The sequence below is a fragment of the Salvelinus fontinalis genome, chromosome 34 (genome assembly GCF_029448725.1).
Source record: "Salvelinus fontinalis isolate EN_2023a chromosome 34, ASM2944872v1, whole genome shotgun sequence".
Classification (NCBI taxonomy): Eukaryota; Metazoa; Chordata; class Actinopteri; order Salmoniformes; family Salmonidae; genus Salvelinus; species Salvelinus fontinalis.
The window spans coordinates 22,728,709-22,750,303 of record NC_074698.1 but is presented as its reverse complement, the minus strand read 5'-3'; the positions used below and the strand labels follow the sequence as shown (position 1 = coordinate 22,750,303).

Below are 21,595 nucleotides of genomic sequence, written 5' to 3'. Positions count from 1 at the left end.
TCCCACTCATGTAATTTCTTCCAACTCCACCTTGTCAGTTTGGGGGCGTAATCCAGCCATCCAATCCAGACAGCCAGATCCATTGGAAACAAATGACTTTCCAATGAGCGCACAGCCTCGTTAAACCGCGTTGGAGTGGCGCCCTTCTCAGTGCTCCTGTGGACCAGCACTGTCAGCCCTCCTACCATTGATGAATAAAGTGATGGAATGTCTCAAATTAAGAAATTAAAGGGTTTAAAATGTCTTTAATTGGTTGGGTGAAAATCAAAACAGCAGTTGTACAGTGATTCAAACACACATCAACATACAATAAACCAAATATACAGCTGTCCTTTTACACCTGTCCCTGATCAATTAAAAAATGGTGCAATAGGCCTATAGTCCGATCTTTTTGCTGTGATTCATATGTCATATTTACACATTTCTCTCCCACGTCATCATTATATTGTTACAATTCATTCAGTGATTAATCAATCATTTTCCTATATTTATCCCTCACCTTTGCAATCCCGAAAGCATTACATCCTGAAGTAAATATGTATTTAGGTATAAGAACTGAATGAGTGACACCACTGGACACCCAACAATAGAACTAAGATGATTTGAACTCCATACTCACAGTTTAGCTTGCAACTAAACAAAACAGCAAGAACAAAAGGTCATCTACATAAGACTTTCATTCAATAAGCACACAATGAAGCATAAAACCAAACTGCAATAAAGAAGAGTAATGTAACTAGGGTATAAAATAGGCTACAGAATCAAGGCTAAAATAACAGTCCCATAGAAAAGTATTTTCGTGTGACTTATAATATTGCATTTATCTATTTATCTGCCTAATACTGATGGGATTATATTTTTGGCATTATTTGTGTATTTGAGAGATAAATGTTAATTGTCATATTAATAGTATAGAATATTAGGCTACCTGTCATTAAAAATGTTTGAATGCTTACCCGAGACCTTCATTTTAGCTTGGCACACAAACATACCCAATTGCAATGAGGTTTCAGGACAGTTGGCTAAAAATACATTTTCCTAAAGAATATTTTTTGATGGCACATACCAATAAATGTGTTAGACACCGGTCCCTATTAAAGCATTGTTTGAGTTTACTGGATCCTCGTAGCGAGTTGAGAAGTGAAAGGTCGTGTCCAGGTGTTCATGGCAACGGGGACTCGTTGTACATATCCTCCCCTGGCTCCTCTTCGAACTTCACCTTGCCGTCAGAGGCATCCAGCTACAACAGGTCACACAGTCTCATTAGAGAAACACACACAGTTTAGTTGAGTCACACTGATTTATTGATTTATTATGGAGGCAGAATTTATTCTAAAACTCCTGAAATGATTTGAAAGATAGCATTTCCAATAGAAATTAAACTGAACTCAATATGTAGAAAATGAATAGCTATACTGACATTCTATTGATCAACAGCTGAATGGGTGTTTTGAAAATGTTCTCTGCAGATTCCATCAGGTCCATACTGTTCTCATGTGTATGTGATTTAGTTAAATCTTCTGACCACTCATCGGCATGACAACATAAGGTACTGACCTGGGACCAGGCTCCTACCCAAAACATATGCATGTGTTGTGATTGTAGTTAACCACATTAAAACATGTGTGTGCCACTTACACATTTCATTTCCTTGTCAGTGAAGAGTGTTCCAGTGATGGCCATGCGCAGGGGGATGGTGAGGATGAGGACAAAGGGCAGAGCCAGGGAGAAGGCACTCATCTTCACCATCCAGAGAGCTCCCAAACACACCATCTGGATCAGAGTGAACAAGTGCATCTTCATAGTAGTTACCTGCAGTAAGGAGATGAGAGAAGGAGGGTTAAGACAGGGGCAACACATTGGATATATACATATGTTTACCAGGGGCATAACTTCCACTGGGGACGGGCACATTCTGAAATAGCATTTTTGCCCCCCCCCCAGTTTTATCTTTGGAATGTGATACAAAACAAGGCGGTGGTGTGCTTTAGGACCATGCGGACGCCTCCGAGTGGTCGGGTAGGCTGTTTGGAGTGTTTATCGGATTGTAAAAAAATTAAATACAAAATTATGTCTCCCCCACTTCTAAAACCAAAGTTGCGCTCCTGATATTTACTATGGTGGAAAACTTGTAAGTGCAAAGGTAATTTATGATTTTTCAGATAATTACGTTGTGATTGCCACAGTGTGTTATTGTGTAGGAATTGTCTGGTATGTTTCATAAATTAAATAATGATATAAAATGATGAAACAGAAAGGAGGACAAATGGGGCGTGGAGAAAGGCAGCATACCCTTTGTGCGTAGGCGTCAGCAGGATAGTATTTCCTGGGTACAATAAGCAGAAGCATTCGGTCCCACATCTGGATCCCACTGAGTGAGGTTATACCCATGTAGAGGAAGATTCCAAACAGAGCCGTCATGGGAATCATCTTCAGGATAGGCTCCAAGAGAATGGACACACCTGGGAACAACAAACATTTCTCAGACATTTTTAGGAGCTCAACAAAGGACTGTGCTTACCTTTTCTTTAGACACCCAGTGTTCTGTCTGTTCGTCGGGATTGACTGCATCAGCTAAATCTCAGTAGCCTATATGGTAGCACTTACCGACCATGGCGGCCACAAGCATGCCGCTGATCCTTTGCTCCAGCACCTTCTCTATCTCAGGCTTGGGTCCCTTGCTCATGACAGTGAGGGCGTTGGCATGGGTGACAGAACGCACGGTGGCGGCACTCAGCCAGGGCACCCCAAACAGGGAGGCGATGGCACCCATGGTGACCAGGATGAGCAGGTCCAGATGGAAACCAGAGCCCTTCACCATCTTCCTCTCTGGTTTGCTCACAATCAGCCTAGAAAGGTCATAGGTCAAACAATGTTAGGAGGCTTGACGGTTGTGGAGGGACTATGGACATGAAGACAATTTTACTAACGTAGTGATCTGGGACTCGAGGAAGATGAGGATGAAGACCAGCAGGGCTGGCACGCAACACGCGCCCATCATCCAGGCAGGGAAAAGCTTCTTCTCTCCTAGGGGGTTGATGAACCAGCCTCTGGCATTGGGGTTGGACACCATAAGACCCTTGGGCACCACAAGTTTCTGCCAGGGGACACACAAAATACATATGCTGTATTTAATCTATTAATAGATATCCCTTTTTACATGAAACAGTTTAAGGATAGAGTAATATGTTATCCACCGAGATCACCTTTTAGTCAAGGCAACACAAACCTATAAATCACTAACCTGAGTGTAGGCATCCTCAATGGTGATATCCACAGCGATCATGAAGAAAATGGCAATGGGAACACCAAAATCTCCAATCATCCGACGAATCTGGTGATAGGGAAAACATATGAAGTGAAGGCTATCACACACAGAACACAGAGGGGGCTCTCCAGCCCTAAAAGACCCTATCCTGATTAATCTCTCTTCAATACTGTCCAGCAGTAACATACTGTGTAAGCACCAGGTTGTTAAAAGTTCGCTTTGCTCACAGATATACAGTAGTCATCACTGTTGAAAACAGCTGTAGCTCTTACCGGTCCAGGGAGGAAGTGGCCATTTTTGAACTGACGGAGGAAGTATGCGATGAAGAAACACCCGAACATAAGACACATGGAAAGCAGGGCGGTGTTGGGGTAGGCCCTCTCATGTATGACCTCGTACACTGTCGTGTTGCCATCCTCATGATACTCTATGTGCTCCTTGACCACCGGGTGGAAAGGGTTTTCCAGGGTGTCGTTCAAGTGATCATAGTTCAGAACCAGAGGGTGAGCTTTGAAGATCTGAATAACAAGAGAAGAAAAGTAGGTATGTAGATTAATTAGCAGCGGAGGACAGGAGGGGTGTGAAGGAAAGGAGAAAGACAGGTTTTATTTCTGTATTTACAGTTGAGGTATAAAAAAGTGCTTAGGATGGAATGTTGTGAATGTTGGGATGGATGTGAGGAGATGAGGTGGAGTGATGTGTGGTACCTTGCCGAGCTTGCTGAAGGTCTCGTAGATGAAGATGAGGGAGATGAGGATGGAGAAGATCTCCTGCGTGAAGCGGGAGATGAATTTGACCAGGAAGCTGCCCTCCACGGCCACGATAACCACCACGATGATCACCAGCCACAGGCCTACCCAGATACGGCCCACAATGTACTCAATCTCCTGGGACTTGCAGAACTAGACAATGGGATTTATAAAAATAAGTTGTTTATGTTAATGATGTACTTGCATTGTAACTTTGAAATTCATAGTTATCATAATAGCCAATGCAAATCATGTCTAATAGGATTGACATCCTGAGGACACGAAGCAGTGATGGCTCAGCATACTGTCAATAGGGGTTAGAGCTAGGGCTCACTGAGCTGTTATGTGAAAGTTCTATGATACATACCGCAAAGAAGGCCTCCTCAAACACCAGCAGTGGTCCAGAGAAGCCGATGACCAATGTAGGCTGGGCTGCGATGAAGGCGAAGATGATGCCCTGGACGCAGGTGGAGATCATCAGCTCAGACACGCCCATCATGTGCTCCGTCTTATCGGCTGGAGGCAGACGTCAGGGGGATGAAGGTCATGATTATAACCGCTGTTATGTAGGCCTACCAACAAATCCTATATAGAGTCAGTCAGTGCTCCTGTCCTCTATGATACTAGGTGGGTCCCTCCTTCAGACATGAACTCACCCAGCAGGCCTCCGAAGGTGATGGCAGGGGACAGGGCAGCAAAGTAGATGAAGATGACAGCAGCCAGGACCTGGGGGTCGAGGGCGTCTGTGAAGTCACTGATGTAATGGCGGTACCGCCGCTTCATGTCCTTTATCATCCCGCCGAAGGGAATGCCTGTCCGGGCCAGTGGGTCTTCTCTTGGCTCCTCATCGGCCTCATCAGCTGGATACAAAAACAAAACAAATAATGACTCAAAATGAGCACAGACAGAGCAAGTGTTTTAGATGGGTTTAGACTAGAATCTCCAGAATCTCTGCATTTTCTAAATATCAATTTTATTTGGAAAATCATATTAGAAGGAAATGTAGGCCAAGTGTAAACAATCCCTAATTTGGAAATTGAATTAACAAGTTATATGTAGTTAGTTTGTGTGACTGACCTTTGGCCCCGCCACCAAATATGATTCGGGTGTCAGAGGGGCGGAGTCTGTCCTTCAGCATCTTCTTCTGGAAGTCAATGATTGGCTGGAGCATGCCCTCGTCCTGGATCTCAGTGGGCGGAATGACGATGCTGCAGTCCATGAAATCAGCGATGGCATTGGTCAATTCCTTGTTAGTCTGGGCTAGGTAAGCCTCCAGACTAAAGACCTGTAGGACCGAAGACGTGGGGAGAGCATGGTTAGCTATTGTAAAACACTGAAAACATTCATCTAGATAATATGAAGCATCTTTTCATTCTTCCCCTCTCCCCTTGCGCTCCTTGGCCTTAATAAGTCCCATCCCTCTTTCCACTCCTATTTTCTCACCCAGTCAGCCATAAGGGCAGCCATGGCACGGCCACTCTCATGGTAATCCACTCCTCCCTGGCTGGGGCCCACCAGCACAAAGACGAAGCGCACCGGCACAGGGGCCTCCAGGGCCCCCTCTATCACCACAGAGTCCCCTAGCCTGACGAAGGCCACGGCAGGCTTCTCCAGGGAGTCCATCACCCCTGGAACAAACACACAGATCAGGCAGAGTATCCAGTTGGGCTCCCGAGTGGCGCAGCGGTCTAAGGCACTGCATCTCAGTACTAGAGGCATCACTACAGACACCCTGGTTCGATTCCAGGAGGTATCACAACCGGCCGTGATTGGGAGTCCCATAGGGCGGCACACAATTGGCTCAGCGTTGTCCGGGTTTGGCCGGTGTAGGCCGCCATTGTAAATAAGAATTTGTTCTTAACTGACTTGCCTAGTTAAATAAAATAAATGTAAAAAGTTGGTGGAGAGTTGTCTTTCACTTTTCACACACGACTTACCTGAGAGGACAATGGAGGCTTCCACGCTATCAGTTGTATCTCTCTGAAAAGCGATGGGAGGAAGGTCAGGGTGAGATATTGGGAGAGAAAGATAGATTTATCAAAGAAAGAGGAAGAGAGGTTGAATGAAGTCATGAAGTGCTGCAATGATATGTAGATTTAGCGGTGGGATATAGATCCTAAGCCTAGTGTTACCTGCTTGGTGACAGAGAAGGTCTGCATCTCGATGTCTCCTCCCATGGGTCGAGCTCCAGCTCCCTCAGACTGACTGCGTCTCTGCAGTAGAGCCCTCAGCAGGCCATCTCTATCAGTGGCACGGATCTCACCCTTGCGCTGCAATTCATCCACAACCTTCTCAGCCACAGCAGACAGACTGCTGGCCTGCAGGTCCAGAATGATCGCACCTGAACACACAGACAGAGTTTTGGGATAGGTCAAACATGGCCTGTTGCTGTCTGCCATCTATTGTTGGAAATACGGTTTCATATGGTGGCTGTGTGAAAAGATTCATTTGCTAATATGAAATTATCCAGATTATGTCAAGAAATTATTATAGATTATTATAATAATTATTATAGATTATTATAGATTATTATAGACTACTTCTGATCACTCTCACAGTGAATTTGTTCAGATAGTCACCTGTGCTCATGATCTTGCGAAGCTGGATCAAACTCTTGAAGGTGAGGTAGGAGACGTGGGAGGGGCCCCACTTGCCCGTTGCTGGGTTCAAATTCTCCTCATAGCCCACCCAGCGGCCAGTCTCCTGCCAGCTGCTGCCTATGAGCTCATTCAGCTCCACATAGGCCTGAGACACACACACACAACATCATGCTCAGGTTCAAAATGGCAACTTCCTTGTCAATATACTAGGTATCCGTTTATTTGAAGCTATACCCCAAATGGGGCTTACCTGAGCATCCCCTCTGGTGTTGGCGTTGGTGTTCAGGTTCAGATAGGCTGAAATACAGAGAGGTAGTGTTCAGTCCTAGCACTCCATTGGAGGTGTACTTGTGTAGGAGAGACATACAGAGGGGAGTAGAGAGAATGTGTTGATGAGCGTTTAGTGCTCACCCTCTGGGTCAGTGTGAATGACGATGCTCTGGATGGCCTGGTCGCTGTCCTCTTCCTGCCTGCTCTGCTCCAGGTCATAGTTGCCACTGTGGCCCGGTGGGGTCCTGGGGAGGGAGGGGGAGGGGGGAGAACCAGGTTAGTGAGGGGGTGCACGGGACGCAGGTGTGCTGCTCCTCAACACCTGTCCATGTCTCACCAGATCTTACAGACAACAGGCCAGGTTGTGCTCCTTTCTTTCATTAAGTACCTGCAGCTCCTGGTGTTGAGTGTTCTGGTCAAAAGGGGCAGCAAAAGCCTGTATGACATCTGTATATTCTGTAGTCTCAGAATCATTCGCTGGTTGTGTTACCAGAGATTGGTGACTTCAGTGAGAGACTTGGGCAAGCTCTGCATTATCAGTCCTGCCTTCTCAGATAAGGACGTCATGCTGGTCTAGACCAGTGGGGGGTGGTGTTGTATAATCATTTACAGTAGGCCTACTTCTGATCACTCTCACGGACAATCTAGACAACCACTTGATGTAGCTGCATTCACAATATCTTGTTTTAGACTCTTTCACCCATTCATTTAATTCCTTCTAATATTGTTCAGGTTGGACTTTTTGTATGAGGAAATGCTAATTAGACTTAAAAAATGAACTTTTAAGAGGGGAGAGCACTCACGGTCTGATCGGAGATGGGAAAGCAGAGTCACTCTCCTCCTCATAGGACATGACATCCTGGATGGAATCAGAGAGAGAGAGGGGGGGGGGGGGGGTCAAAGTAAAAGATGTAACTGAAATGTTACAAATACTTTGAATTGACAACTCATATTTCCCCATCCCATTTACTGCATTATTGCAATAAAAACGTGTGTTATCCACCTCTCCAAAAGACAGATCGTTCTCCATTGGAGTGTGTCAGTGCTTGCTTCGTCTGTCCTTAAACTTTCAGCAACGTTTGTGCATACCCTGTAATGTGAATACACATTGACATAAATTAATAAACACGCACTAGAATTAGACACATGAAATACAGACATGCATTTGACATTTATTTTACCATTGAAATTAACAATCTCTTACAAGAGAGACCTGGCCAAAAAAGCAAAACACTACAGTTTAAAAAAAATAAATGTACACATTGAGCAACAACATGGTTTAGGGAAGTGTCGTACAACTAAGGGTCAAAACACTGACAGCCCCTCACTTCATTTTATATCATAGTGTTTACCCTTGCTTTAAACAAATTTAAATGTAGGAGCTCTTATAATTTCCAGGACTTCTTGAAGCTTGTTCCAAATGGAAGGGAAACTGCTCCTCTTTCACCCCCAGCTACCAAACTAACCCTGATTCAGATGACCATCCTACCCATTCTAGATCACAGAGACATCATTTGTAGATCGGCAGGTAAGGGTGCTCTCGAGCGGCTAGATGTTCTTTACCATTCGGCCATCAGATTTGCCACCAATGCTCCTTATAGGACACATCACTGCACTCTATACTCCCCTGTAAACTGGTCATCTCTGTATACCCGTCGCAAGACCCACTGGTTGATGCTTATTTATAAAACCCTCTTAGGTCTCACTCCCCCCTATCTGAGATATTTACTGCAGCCCTCATTCTCCACATACAACACCCATTCTGCCAGTCACATTCTGTTAAAGGTCCCCAAAGCACACACATCTCTGGGTCGCTCCTCTTTTCAATTAGCTGCAGCTAGCGACTGGAACGAGCTGCAACAAACACTCAAACTGGACCGTTTTATCTCAATCTCTTCATTCGAAGACTCAATCATAGACACTCTTAGTGACAGTTGTGGCTGCTTTGTGTGATGCATTGTTGTCTCTACCTTCTTGCCCTTTGTGCTGTTGTCTGCCCAATAATGTTTGCACCATGTTTTTGTGTGCACACTATGTTGTTGTCATGTTGTGTTGCTACCATGCTGTGTTGTCATGTTTTACTGCCTTGTTATGTTGTTGTCTTTGGTCTCTCTTTATGTAGTGTTGTGTCTCTCTTGTTGTGATGTGTGTTTTGTCCTATATTTCTATTGTATTTATTAAAATACATTTTTTATCCCAGGCCCCCATCCCCGCAGGAGAAGTTTTGCCTTTTGGTAGGCCGTCATTGTAAATAAGAATTTGTTCTTAACTGACTTGCCTAGTTAAATAAAAAAAATATTTAAAAAACAATGAACCTTTTTCCTCTAGCTCTGTACGGGCCTAAGGCACAGTCAACAATGCACATGTCAGCACAGGCGATAGTTGTCATTTTTCTGCTGGACAATGTAGGTACACAGGTGAAAAGGGAGCTGTCTCAGTATGGCCTTATAAATATAAACATACCAATGACTTAGTCTCCGAAGAGCTAAGGAATGCCAGCCCGCTCTCATATAGAGGGGGGATATTAGGGGATTCCCTCTAATGTCACAATCAATGGTTCAACAGTGACATCGAATAAGACCTTGCTCTAGTCTAGACCTCTCAGCTCTATCTTGACCATTTTGGGGGAGGGGAGGGGCTTATGGCCCTGGGCCTGAATAATAATTCTGGGAATACCTGAGACTCAACTGCCCCTGCATCAGTTCTATAACTGGGGTAATCTGGGTTAAACTCCAATTGTGGTCATTTGGGGTAAACTCTGACTGGGGTAATCTGGGGTAAACTCTAAGTAGGGTAATATGGGGTACCTCTATTTGGGGTAATCTGGGGTAAACTCTGACTGGGGTAATCTGGGGTAACCTCTAATTGGGGTAATCTGGGGTAAACTCTGATTGGGTTAATCTGGGGTAAACTCTAATTGGGGTAATCTGGGGTAAACTCTGACTGGGGTAATCTGTGTTAAACTCTGACTGGGTTACTCTGGGGTAAACTCTAACTGGGCTAATCTGGGGTAAACTTTATCTGGGGTAATCTGGTGTCAACTCTAAATGGACTGTTTTTGTCATGTTTTCATGGACTACTCATACACACAGTGAACCCAAATTGGTCACAATGTGTCACAAGCCCAACCAACAGGGCATATGAACCTCTACACAAGTAAGCCTTATAAACAGACTTATGACACATTTTGAGGCCCATTTAATCAAGATACCACCAGCTCATGTCACATGTCTCATGTCCTATGAGCCGAGCTCCTAACCATGAGTCAGCCGTTGAGACAGTGTGGCCCTTGCAGTGGTTTGAGTAGGAGACTCACAGAGTCTTATCTCTGGTTTACGCCCTCCTCAGGCCAGACAGACACCCTAGTGCTCTAGTCATCTATTACAGTAACTTACAATATTACAATTCATACTGTAACAACTATTTGGTACAGTAACTTGTAATTTAACAGATCTACTCTACTCCAAAAACAGTAAAGAAAAAAAGTCTGGTGGTACAATGACAGGCAATACAATTCTTTAAGTGTAAAGTGAGAAGTAGAATATTTTAATGTGTATTAACTTAAAATTGTGTCTTCATATATCTGGTTACACAATGAACATGTAGTGCTCCAAATACACATAAAACAATGTTGATTAGAAATACTATGCAAATGTGTTTAACATTGGAACAACAGAGGCTGATGGACAGATAAGAAGACACTGTTCACTACCGCCAAAGTCTCTCAAACCTTGTGACCCTGAGTTTTTTAAACCTCCGTCGACCACTAAATTAAGGTGAGCGGGAAAACTTTAAAAAGTCAACTTTCTTCACATATACCATCACTAATTGAAGAGAAGTGTGATGTTAGCTGTTATTTGAAACATCACGGTCCACAACCAAACACTACAGACCTTAAATTGTACTATACAACTCACACATAATGCTGGTTAGATTTTACAGTCATTTTTGTACCAATTACTAACAAGAAAAAAAGCACCTGGGTCATTGTACGGTTAGTTAGCAACATACTAATTGAAAGACTTGGGTTGTAGAAAGACAAACTCCAACTTGCAGCTATGTCATTCCAAAAATGTATTCTCACTGATAGGCATATATGATACAATTTTAGTATAAACCTCAGATACATGGAAAGTTAGATAAAGTTGTCTGTCGCATGTTTCATTCAAATCCCCACCTTTTCTCACCTGTACTCCACTCAATACCACTGACCCCCAAGCCCCCTCAATGACAGACCCCCAGTAAAGGACCCCTGGCCTGGGAAGCCACCCCCTTACCTGCACAAAGGTGATCCAGCCTAGTCTGTGGCAGTAGAAATAGGTTGATCGCCACGATGCTAACGTAAACGTACCCAATGATAGAGTGACCTGGGGCTGATGGAGAGGCAGAGAGAGAGAAAGAGAGAAATGGAGGGAACACCCATTTGAAAGTACGCCGGGGCAAGAAACGCTGTACTACGTTCAGCACCAAAGGGGATAGAGAGATAAGGCCTGTGTGACAGACAAACAGCCCTATCGATGTGGCCCACCTTGGGCCAGGGATATCCCAACCCTCCTCTCTCCCCTCCGCCCTCTCTGTTTGGAATGCTGCCAAGTCAGGACACAGGGTGCCAGAGAGACCAAACCTGGATGGACCAACAGGACCAGCTTCACCCTGCATGGAGGGGAAAGGGGGTATGCAAGGGGGGCACTCTATCAGGACGTGAGCATCTTGACTTCTGACGTCCTCTTGTTTACGTACTAGGGATTCCCTTCTATGAAAGGAGGGATTCCCCTTCATGATGACCTTGAGTGGATTTTATTATTAAAAATAACCTTTTCCATTAAGAGCTGCCAAACTTATGACCAGGCCTCGGTCACACTTAATTTGGACAGTCCGGATTTTCCATCAGTAGATGGTCTACAGATGGTCATACTATCAACAATCTGTTAATAAGCAACTCCTTGCTAAGATTACGGTTAGGGTTAGGGTTAGGTTAAGAATAAGGGTTAGAGTAAGGTTAGGGTTAGAGTTAAGTTTAGGGTTAGGATAATGGTTAAGGTTAGGGATAGAGCTAGGGTTAGTAGATAGTTAGTTGAAATGTTACTGATAGTCTGTAGATAGTCCGTACAGCATCTACAAATGGACTATCCAAATAAAGTGTTACCCAGGCCCCCACTGACACATGCCGTACTGTATGACCTACTGTAACTCCCCCATCACCCTGTGGCTTAATGTTCAGACCATCTGATCAACCTTGATCCATTTAGGACCTTGATTGGGTCTTGGTTTTCAAACACTAGAAACTCATGACAGCAACATACAATGAAACAAGTAAATAGATCTTGTGTATCCAAATACAGAGAGCCTGATGGTGGGGGTCTGTGGGTGACCTGTACCATACCTCTATGAGACAGGAGAGGGTCATCCATCCGGACTTGTAATGAGATGAACAGAGATTGAAATATTTAACTATATTTCCATTTGCTCTGATTCTACAAAACACACAACATACTGTATCTGTATTTGTATCTGAATACCTGTATGAACAATCTCTCCAGCTTTGCGTGAGGAACTTTCTCTATTTTGTGCACCTCCTGTAAAGGAAATAACAAAATGTTTATACTACTCTAAATGCTGGCCCTTGTAATTGAAAAACCGTATAGCCCGGTTGAAATAAATTTTTATTAACTGGCTCAATGCTTGTTGGATCTTTCTTTTTTTTGGTGAGGTAACTTTGAGGAAATCAATAACATCCCCTGTTACCATTCAACTACTGTTGTTACTTTAAACGCAAATGTTATTGATGCTCCACCACCATTCTTGCCAGTAGTCAATTAATGCTGAATCAATCTGTGAAAAGCATGAATTGGAAATGAGAAATATGACAGTGTGTTCATCCATGCTCATGACAGAGGGGTTACTAGATAAGCAGTGGACCACACCCATGTGTTTACTTTAGAGCAGGGGTACTCATCTCTTACCCTATGAGGTCCGGAGCCTGATGGGTTTCTGATCTACCTGATAATTAATTGCACCCACTTGGTGTCCCAGGTCTAAATCGGTCCCTTATTAGAGGGGAACAATAAAAAATTGGAGTGGAACTGTCTTCAAGGCTTCGAGTTGAATTTCAGGGCTCTAGATGTTCACTGCACTTGGGCTTTTGCATTCACAATTTTTCCCCGTTTACTATAGCGCCTATGTTATTTCCCATTCAATTTATAGCACCTGTCTCAGAGCTAAATGGTATTGTAATGTACTCATTGTGAACATGTGATCTGATCAGCCTTTTATGTTATGTATATGTAAATTAAATGTTATAAGCAGGAACTGAAGCATTCTGGGAATGATAATAGTGTGTCTTGTTGAGGGAGTATCAAAGGTATTGAATTACTGAGAAAACAATAAATAATAGGACAAATCAAAAGGGGAGAAGCCTGAGAGAGAGAGGGAGACAGACAGGGATAGAGAAAATTGCAATTTTGCTGTGGCACAGGGCGGTTATCATTAATAGTTGAGGTCCATCTGCTGTGTCCGTATGCCTCTGTACTTTACCTCTTTAGCATTATCGTACGTAATATGCAGAACATAGATGAGGACATCATTCTTTTGGGGTTGTTTGTCTTGGGAGTCATGGTGTCCTCGGTTCAATCCCCGCAAGGAGCAATGTATTCCCGGCCATTAGCTACAATATTGACAAACTTAAGAGGCTGTTGGTTGCATCCTTCTTGTGACATACAGTCACTTACCAGCTTCATAATTCATCGAAACCGATGCAGGAGGGAATCTCCTCTAACAAATCATATGACAAACCAATAACACCATAAAAAAATCATACTTCACAGAGTTGAGAAATTACTGTTGACTGGTATGGAGGGGTCTATTGCATTGCAAAAATTATCATGGCAACCCAATCATATATGAATTACACAATGCTAATTTTGAATGCTTCAATTCATAAAGTTCTGATGGGGGAATTGTGTGGCACAAAATGGGCGGCAGAGACGATGACAGTACTATGGAGCTCATAGACTGAGACGATAGGCTCTATCAGGCATAGAGCAAGCAGGCTTGCATGAATTATCACTCCTTACCAGAGCCTGTACCCTGGACCCACCTAGCCAGTGTCAGCCACTTACCACCCAAGGAGCAGAAACTCATAAAGGGCCAAAGTGCAAAACCATCAACCAAGCAAAAGGAATTCAACAGACAGTACACAACGCAGAACATACTGTAGAAGTCAGATACATGTGAAAACTAATTCAGCAAATATCACTTCACAGAATAGGACTTTTTAACGCTGAGTTGAGTATGGCAAGTAATAGAAAACTGTAGGCAAAGGATTTTGCCTGTGTCACCCTCTAGTGTACAAATGTGCCTCAGTGAAAACAAGAGTCTGTATGGGTTGCGGTCTCCTCCTTCCTCCTGTGTTGCCAGTAAAGCCTGTGTTGCCAGTAAAGCCTGTGTTCTGCCTGTGTTGCCAGTAAAGCCTGGGTTCTGCCTGTGTTGCCAGTAAAGCCTGGGTTCTGCCTGTGTTGCCAGTAAAGCCTGGGTTCTGCCTGTGTTGCCAGTAAAGCCTGGGTTCTGAACATGACCACAATTAGGAAGAAAACAAACAATGTCATTTTATTTTGAGATTGAAGTCCTCCCAGTGGGTATCAAACAATGTCATTTTATTTTGAGATTGAAGTCCTCTCAGTGGGTATCAAACAATGTCATTTTATTTTGAGATTGAAGTCCTCTCAGTGGGTATCAAACATTGTCATTTTATTTTGAGATTGAAGTCCTCTCAGTGGGTATCAAACATTGTCATTTTATTTTGAGATTGAAGTCCTCTCAGTGGGTATCAAACATTGTCATTTTATTTTGAGATTGAAGTCCTCTCAGTGGGTATCAAACATTGTCATTTTATTTTGAGATTGAAGTCCTCTCAGTAGGTATCAAACATTGTCATTTTATTTTGAGATTGAAGTCCTCTCAGTGGGTATCAAACATTGTCATCAGCCATCAATAACAGTATTCAGCGATGATAATTCAAATGGCGTGTGATGAACATGGGCTGATGTCTCGTTAGTGTAGCAGACAGACCAGTGGGTGGTGGCCTTCATTACCATAACTAACAATTCATCTACTCAACTGACCAGTTCTACTTAAAGCTAATTGCAAAGCATCAGTTGCAATATGGGAGATCAATACACAGTAACACAACGCGAGACAGGCTTCAGCAGCTCAAATTGATCGTTTATCTGGCTGATGATGGTGCTGTAAACAGATAGGCATAGAAGATCTGGAATAAGGAAGTTCCACCCAACCAGACTTCACATGTCCTCCCTTTCTCTGATCCCATAACATAGGAGCTGCCAGGACTGGGGTCATCATACTATAAACCTTTCAGCTTTGGTCTACAGTAATCATATAAGTCCTGGAACACTGCAATGGGAGCAGAGAGAGAGAAGGAACAGAAAGGAGTCTCTGCTGTGTGAGTGGTGACAGACAGCAGCATCGGTCTGAGTGATAACTGTTGGAGGATGGAGGGAACTGAGATCTACAGTATGACACAAGGTGGGCGATTTCTGGTCCACTTTTCCACTTGCTTGCCATCATAGGTGTTCTGGAGAGCATCCCTGACCTGAAGGGGCATACACATTGCTGAGACCATTTGTGTGAATTTCAAAACATTTGTGTCAATTTCAGTGATGTAAACAAACTGTCTGAAGTTGACAGTTCTGCAACTTCAGAGGAGAAAGCTTCCTTTACTCACATCCTTTTCCATGGGGAAGCCACCTGTTTCCAGCTTGGAGAAGACCAGCTCCCCGTTGATCTCCAACTCAAAGCTGCCTGCAGAAACAACAGCATTACACTTCTCTTCAAAACAAATGTAGGTTTAACCTTGATGGACACATACACAAAACAGGTATGAAAACTGGTATTTTACCAAAAAGAATAGGTAAATATGACAACAATACATTTCACTGTAGCCACTGTGCTTCTGCATCTGCATTGCTTGCTCTTTGGGGGTTTAGGCTGGGTTTCTGTATAGCACTTTGTGACAACTGCTGATGTAAAAAGGGCTTTATAAAATAAATGTGATTTATTGGTTATACAGCTGACCTTTTCGTCCTACAAAGCCTGACACCTCCGCCTCAGGAAACTCCACAGCGACAGCCTGCTGAAGTTTCTTGTAGCGGGGCTCGTACCCTCATTGGCCACTGAAACAGTGATAGAAAACCAAAACTGTGATGAATAATTAAAATGGCATAAAAACATACAACATACCTGAATGTTAAAAGGTATGGCAGTTGCCATATTTCCATAGTTTGCATAATGGAAATCTTCCATGACTTCCATAGTTTCCGGCCTCTTTGTTAAACAAACGCATCCTTCCAGATATAAATGACTATAAACCTACCAGTACTCCACTCTGATCTGCACCACACCCATGGCTTTTGACCCAGATTCTTCTTCTCACTCCTTTCTTCTTGATTGTGCTTCGCTGATGTAAAGGTGTTTTGCCCAGATGACTGAGGTTGGAGAAGTAAGAAACCTCAATATGAAAATACAATAGCAGCAATCGTAACCTGCCTCCTTAGTTATAAGTCTAATAGGGTATATTGGATTTCAGGTTTACTGTCCCAGGTAGGGTTGGGCCAGTGATCAACTGAAACAGGCAAGTTACTACACGATAGTTAACTGTTTTTTCATGTAAAACAATAAAACATTGCAAAAACAAAAACCATTGACAATCGAGACACCAAAGGCTCATCATCCTGAGTTATTTGAAGTTTCTATCCTTTTCTATAGTAATGGATAAGTTCTAGATAAACATTGAAACGTGTATTGAGACAATAATATAGCTGGGCAGGGTATTGGATTCCATGTCAAGACCATAACATGCAGGAACAACACCTCCACAAAATGTCATATCTGAGAGGATCTATTCCTACTCAGAGTGAGTTGGAAACATTTCAGTTAACAGAAGTACATAGCTAGCCTGATGGCAGTGGTATTTTGAGCTGAACACCAGTTAATTCAGGAAGAAAAATTCTAATTGCCCTGAACATCTATTCAATGTGGAATTACAATTTCAGTTTACTTCCTGAATCTAATTAATTCAAATTGACTGCAAACCTGCTTAACACATTCAATACAGGAAGAAAAACTCAGACACACTTTACTGTAGCCAGTCAACAGGGTTTGATCAAGGCAGGCGCAATGTATGAAACGTACCAAGATGCTTCTTGCTCCAAAGGCTTTTCTCTTCCTACTGCAGTTGTCATGGCTGGCTGTGTTGACATTACAGCGTGGGTGTAGCCTACAGCTGTTCCCCCATAGAATGATCACATGACAGTGGCATTCGATGTCTGAATGTGAGCATCAACAAGAGAGTAATTACCGAGACCCGAGTAACACACCTGAGGTGCTATGTTGCCATGGGGACGTACTGTATGGAGAGTTCAGACCTGTGAATGAGCCAATACTCTAATAATATGTTGTTACATAGCCCTTTAGAACGGACATGTTCTCCATTCTAATGGAGTTGAGTAGTTATTACAGAAGTGAAACAAAGAGAAGAAAAAGCATGTTAAGTAGTTTTGAGCATGACACGTTAAGGCAATACTAACATATTTATACAGTTAAATAATCCATAACTTTATTTTGTGATAGAAGTTCTCCTAATGGGTATCATACTTGACAGCCCTGGGAAACAGAAAAAAATAGTATTCAGAGATGATATTCAATAAACTGTGCACATAAACAGACCAGTGAGAGATGGCTTTCAAAACAACGAAGGATTTATCTACTTGCAAGGTCAGCTCTACTAATAGTAAAGCTGATCATATATAAAAGCCACTGAGTCAATGAAAATGCATTATCTATGATTCAGTGGCAGTATACAATTGCAAATTCACAAGAGGTTTGGATACTACAGTGTTTCTCACGTTTCGGCGAAAGAGAACAGTTCAAAACAGAGATATAGTTCACTGTTAAAGACACTGCCTGGAATGCTTCAGGCAGATTAGCTATAAGATGGACAAAACTGAAGAAAAAAAACCTGATTACATCCAAGTTCTGACATTGAGATACACTAGTTTTAAAGAGAAATAAAAGTTGTGACAGAACTGAACACAAAAAAAACGTTAAAAATCTAAGCTTCAACCTTGTTTAAAGTGTCTCCACTTTAGAACACATCTTATTAAATAAATTGACAAACATTGCATTGACAGGTTCAAGCAGCACATTCATCATCATAGTTGGGTACAGGATACAAGTTGGGAAACAGGGCTTATGATGCTTAGAGCTAGGTGATAGAATTATTTTCAGAGGGCAGAAAATAATTGAGCTCCTTCCCGTCTTGCTTTTGGTATTCAATAACATTTATCTTTTACGTTCATCAAAACTTTATTTATGTCTGGCCAATGATGGTGCTGTATTATTTGAGAGGAATTAGAACAATCAGGCAGTAACTGTCTGCCAGGCAATGAGGCTTTTGGAATATAATAGGGTGCTCCCCCCAACCCGTCTGCCCCTTGATCTTACGGTCTCCTCCATTTCTCTGATCCCATAACATAGGAGCTGCCAGGACTGGGGTCATCATACTATAAACCTTTCAGCTTTGGGCTACAGTAATCATATAAGTCCTGGAACACCTCAATGGGAGCAGAGAGAGAGGGGAGAGAGAAGGCACAACAAAACCTTACGACAGGTTGTACTCTAAATCAAAGACAGTGGTCTTAGTCAAACTCTGCTAGTGTAGTTTCAACAGAGAGTTGTGTGTCACCCTCATGCCCTGTTAGTGCAAAGGCTGAGTGAGTAATGACAGTGGCAGTGATGGATGCGCACTGTCCTGTCTTCAGCATGGTGCTGTCAGGAGAGGGCAGGGTTGGAGAATAGAGGGAGAGGAGATCTACAGGATGACACAAGGCGGGCGGCTCTTGGTGATCTTCTCCACTGGCTTGCCATCATGGGCTTTCTGTATAGCGTCCATGATCTGCAGGGGGACAAGACATCTTGTGTCATTGGGGGTAGTCATTGGCAGTTGACACACACAGTATGTCAGACATTAAAATGACAGCCTTGTAAGAAGTTAACAACTTACGTCGTCTTCATATGGGAAGCCGCTTGTTTCGAGCTTGGAGAAAACTACTTGCCCGTTGATCTCAATCTCAAAACTGCCTGCAGAAACAAAAGCATCAAATCAAGGAAAACAATGTAGTCTGAGAATATAGTAGACATACTCACCAGACAGTTTATTAGGTACACCACCCAGAAAATGGTTCACTCCTACAGACAGTGAGTCATGTGGCCGTGGCTAGCTGTATAAAGCAGGCAGACCGGCAGAGGCATTCAATTGCTGTGTGATTGGATGTTAGAAGAATGGGCAAAACGAGTGACCTAAGAGACTTTGAGTGCGGTATGATTGTTGGTGCCAACAGTGGTGTGTAGAATAGCATTTTAGAACGCACATCTCATTTCATCCTTGTCACGGATGGGCTGTTGCAGCAGACATCCACACCGGGTTCCACTTCTATCAGCTAAACACAAGAAGAAGCGGCTCCAGTGGGCACGCGATCGCCAACACTGGACAATTGAGAAGTGGAAAAACGTCACCTGGTCCGACGAATCCCGGTTCCTGTTGCTTTATGCTGATGGCAGTCAGGATTTGGCGTAAGCAGCATGAGTCCATGGACCCATCCTGTCTGGTGTCAATGGTACAGGCTGATGGCGGTGGTGTACCACGATCCAATCTGCAGCAACTGCATGATGCCATCGCATCAGCGTAGACCAACATCCTTTTGGAATGTGTCTGACTTGAAGAATCCATTCCCCTAAATATTTCAGGGCGTTCTGGAGGCAAAGGGGGGTCCGTGTGGCAGTGCCACTGTCATTACTCACTCAGCCTTTGCACTAACCCGGCATGAGGGTGACACCCACCTATAATAAACTGTCCAGTGAGTATAGAAGAACATGTAACGATGTCAAAATGCTTCACATTATTAGTGTACTTTCCAACACCGTACATACCTGTATTGTCTGTAGTTGGCTATGTGGAAAGGACCAACTTACCTTGCCTTCCTACGAAGCCCGATACTTCCGCTTCAGTGAATTCCGCGGTGACAACCCGCGCGAGCTCCTGATAGCGGGGCTCGTACCCTCATCCACCGCTAAAGACAACGACAAAACAAAAACATGGCTTAGTGATGAATAATTATCCCTAAAGTAGTTGGGGGAAAATGTCTAAGCAATGTCTAAGGTAAACATTCATCAACTAACGTTAGCTAGCATAAAACATAGCCCGTTTCATAATAGAAGAGTGGGTACACTGCGCTATGAAAGTGGCTGGTTCGAGCTGCTAGCTACTGTAGCTACAGTAGCTACCTAAAACGCATGGGAGTTGCTTAAAAAAAGGCGAAAAATCCAATAAATGGAAAATAAACATACCAGTATTCGACTTTGACTTGCACACCCATGGCTGTTGAAGAAACTAGCTAGCTTGCTAGTTCCTTCTTCTCGATAAGCTGATTCAGGTTTGACCTAAAGACACGATTGTGTAACACAGATGCTAAAAAAGCTAACCTGCTAGCTAAAGCGTATTAGCAGAGAAATGCTTTTGGTTGGCGTAACCAGAGGTGGGAGGAGCGAGAAAAAGCAGGAAGAAAATACTAGCAGGGACCTGTTCCAAAACTTTTGAAATGCATCCATCCTTTCCCTTTCTTCTTCCCTTCTTTGAGATGATTGATAATATCTTTGAATGGCAAATACTATAGACATCAGACTGCACCAATTCATTAAGACATGCTTAACAACATGATGTATATACTGCCTCTCAGTCATGGGCAGGTCAACATAAGATAATAACTGTACAGATGTACTGCATCAATGACAAAGGTGGGCTAGGCAGATGACAAACTCAGACGGATGAGTCATGTCATAAAGTTGGGTATTTGTCTTCCTTATCTTTTACTTTGCAAGGCATGCTGACTCAGAGGAGTGGCTTGTTGATGTCTCTAACTGCAATAAATGGCTGGCTCCTTACTTATGCTGCATTCATAACCAAGTGGGAAAGTAGTATTTACCACATATACGACTGGTAAATATCCAGTTGAACAGCCCTCCAACTGGTAATTACTATTGGGAAGCTCGTCTGTCATCCCTGAGCTCCAACTTCTCTCACATGCTGAACTCCGACATCACCTACTAAGGAAAGTACCTTGATACCAGCATTTCGGAAGTACATTTTTTTATTTAACCTTTATTTTATCAGTGAGTCATACTGAGACCAAGGTTTATTTTACAGATTAGCCCTGAATTACAGAAATTACAGAAAATACACACATACAAATATAAATGCAAAATGCAAGCAGAAAGAAAAACACGGCCATAAAAAACAAACACATTCATCAGTAATAAGGTCCTCAATCAGCTTTCTGAGTTGGCCTAGAGGCCAATTGTTCCACAATTAAGGTGCAAGAAAACTCAGTAGAGACCAAAGGAATTTCCAGAGATAGCCATCCCTGAAACTGGGTGTGGTAACTCGTATGTCTAAAGTTTAGTAATGATGTTAAGTACAGTGGGTCTTTTTGTAAAAGAGCTTTATAAATTAAAACATAGCAATATATCAACCTACGTGTCATCAAAGAGGGCCAACCAACATTCTAGTAGAGAATGCAGTGATGAGTACTAAAATTGTCGCCCGTAATAAATCGCAATGTGCAACTAACAGCTTTAAT

At 43.0% G+C, this 21,595-nt stretch overlaps 1 protein-coding gene and 2 pseudogenes across 1 annotated transcript; all 3 read right to left on the bottom strand.

Moving 5' to 3' along the window:
• Positions 1-225: 225 nt before the first annotated feature.
• On the bottom strand, positions 226-11,345 carry LOC129833507 (band 3 anion exchange protein-like). The gene is made up of 20 exons (XM_055898153.1): positions 11,165-11,345; positions 7,891-7,977; positions 7,691-7,746; positions 7,029-7,132; positions 6,868-6,914; positions 6,597-6,762; positions 6,150-6,358; positions 5,955-5,997; positions 5,461-5,645; positions 5,095-5,302; positions 4,674-4,877; positions 4,385-4,533; positions 3,976-4,170; positions 3,541-3,786; positions 3,245-3,334; positions 2,931-3,097; positions 2,608-2,849; positions 2,293-2,462; positions 1,639-1,812; positions 226-1,240 (listed from the first exon to the last, which is right to left on the bottom strand). The coding sequence occupies exons 2-20, from the start codon at positions 7,915-7,917 to the stop codon at positions 1,163-1,165; spliced, it is 2,760 nt and encodes a 919-aa protein (XP_055754128.1). The 5' UTR covers positions 7,918-7,977; positions 11,165-11,345; the 3' UTR covers positions 226-1,162.
• A 3,126-nt stretch (positions 11,346-14,471) lies between these two features.
• LOC129833505 (migration and invasion enhancer 1-like) lies at positions 14,472-17,400 on the bottom strand (annotated as a pseudogene).
• A 241-nt stretch (positions 17,401-17,641) lies between these two features.
• On the bottom strand, positions 17,642-20,472 carry LOC129833506 (migration and invasion enhancer 1-like; annotated as a pseudogene).
• Positions 20,473-21,595: the final 1,123 nt, after the last annotated feature.

Coding starts and splice junctions, on each gene's coding strand:
- LOC129833507 (XM_055898153.1), bottom strand. CDS start 7,917: ATGGAGAACGATCTGTCTTTTGGAGAG. Junction 5,303..5,460: donor CTGCCCTTATGGCTGACTGG/GTGAGAAAATAG, acceptor TCGGTCCTACAG/GTCTTTAGTCTGGAGGCTTA. Junction 4,534..4,673: donor CACCTTCGGAGGCCTGCTGG/GTGAGTTCATGT, acceptor GTCTGCCTCCAG/CCGATAAGACGGAGCACATG.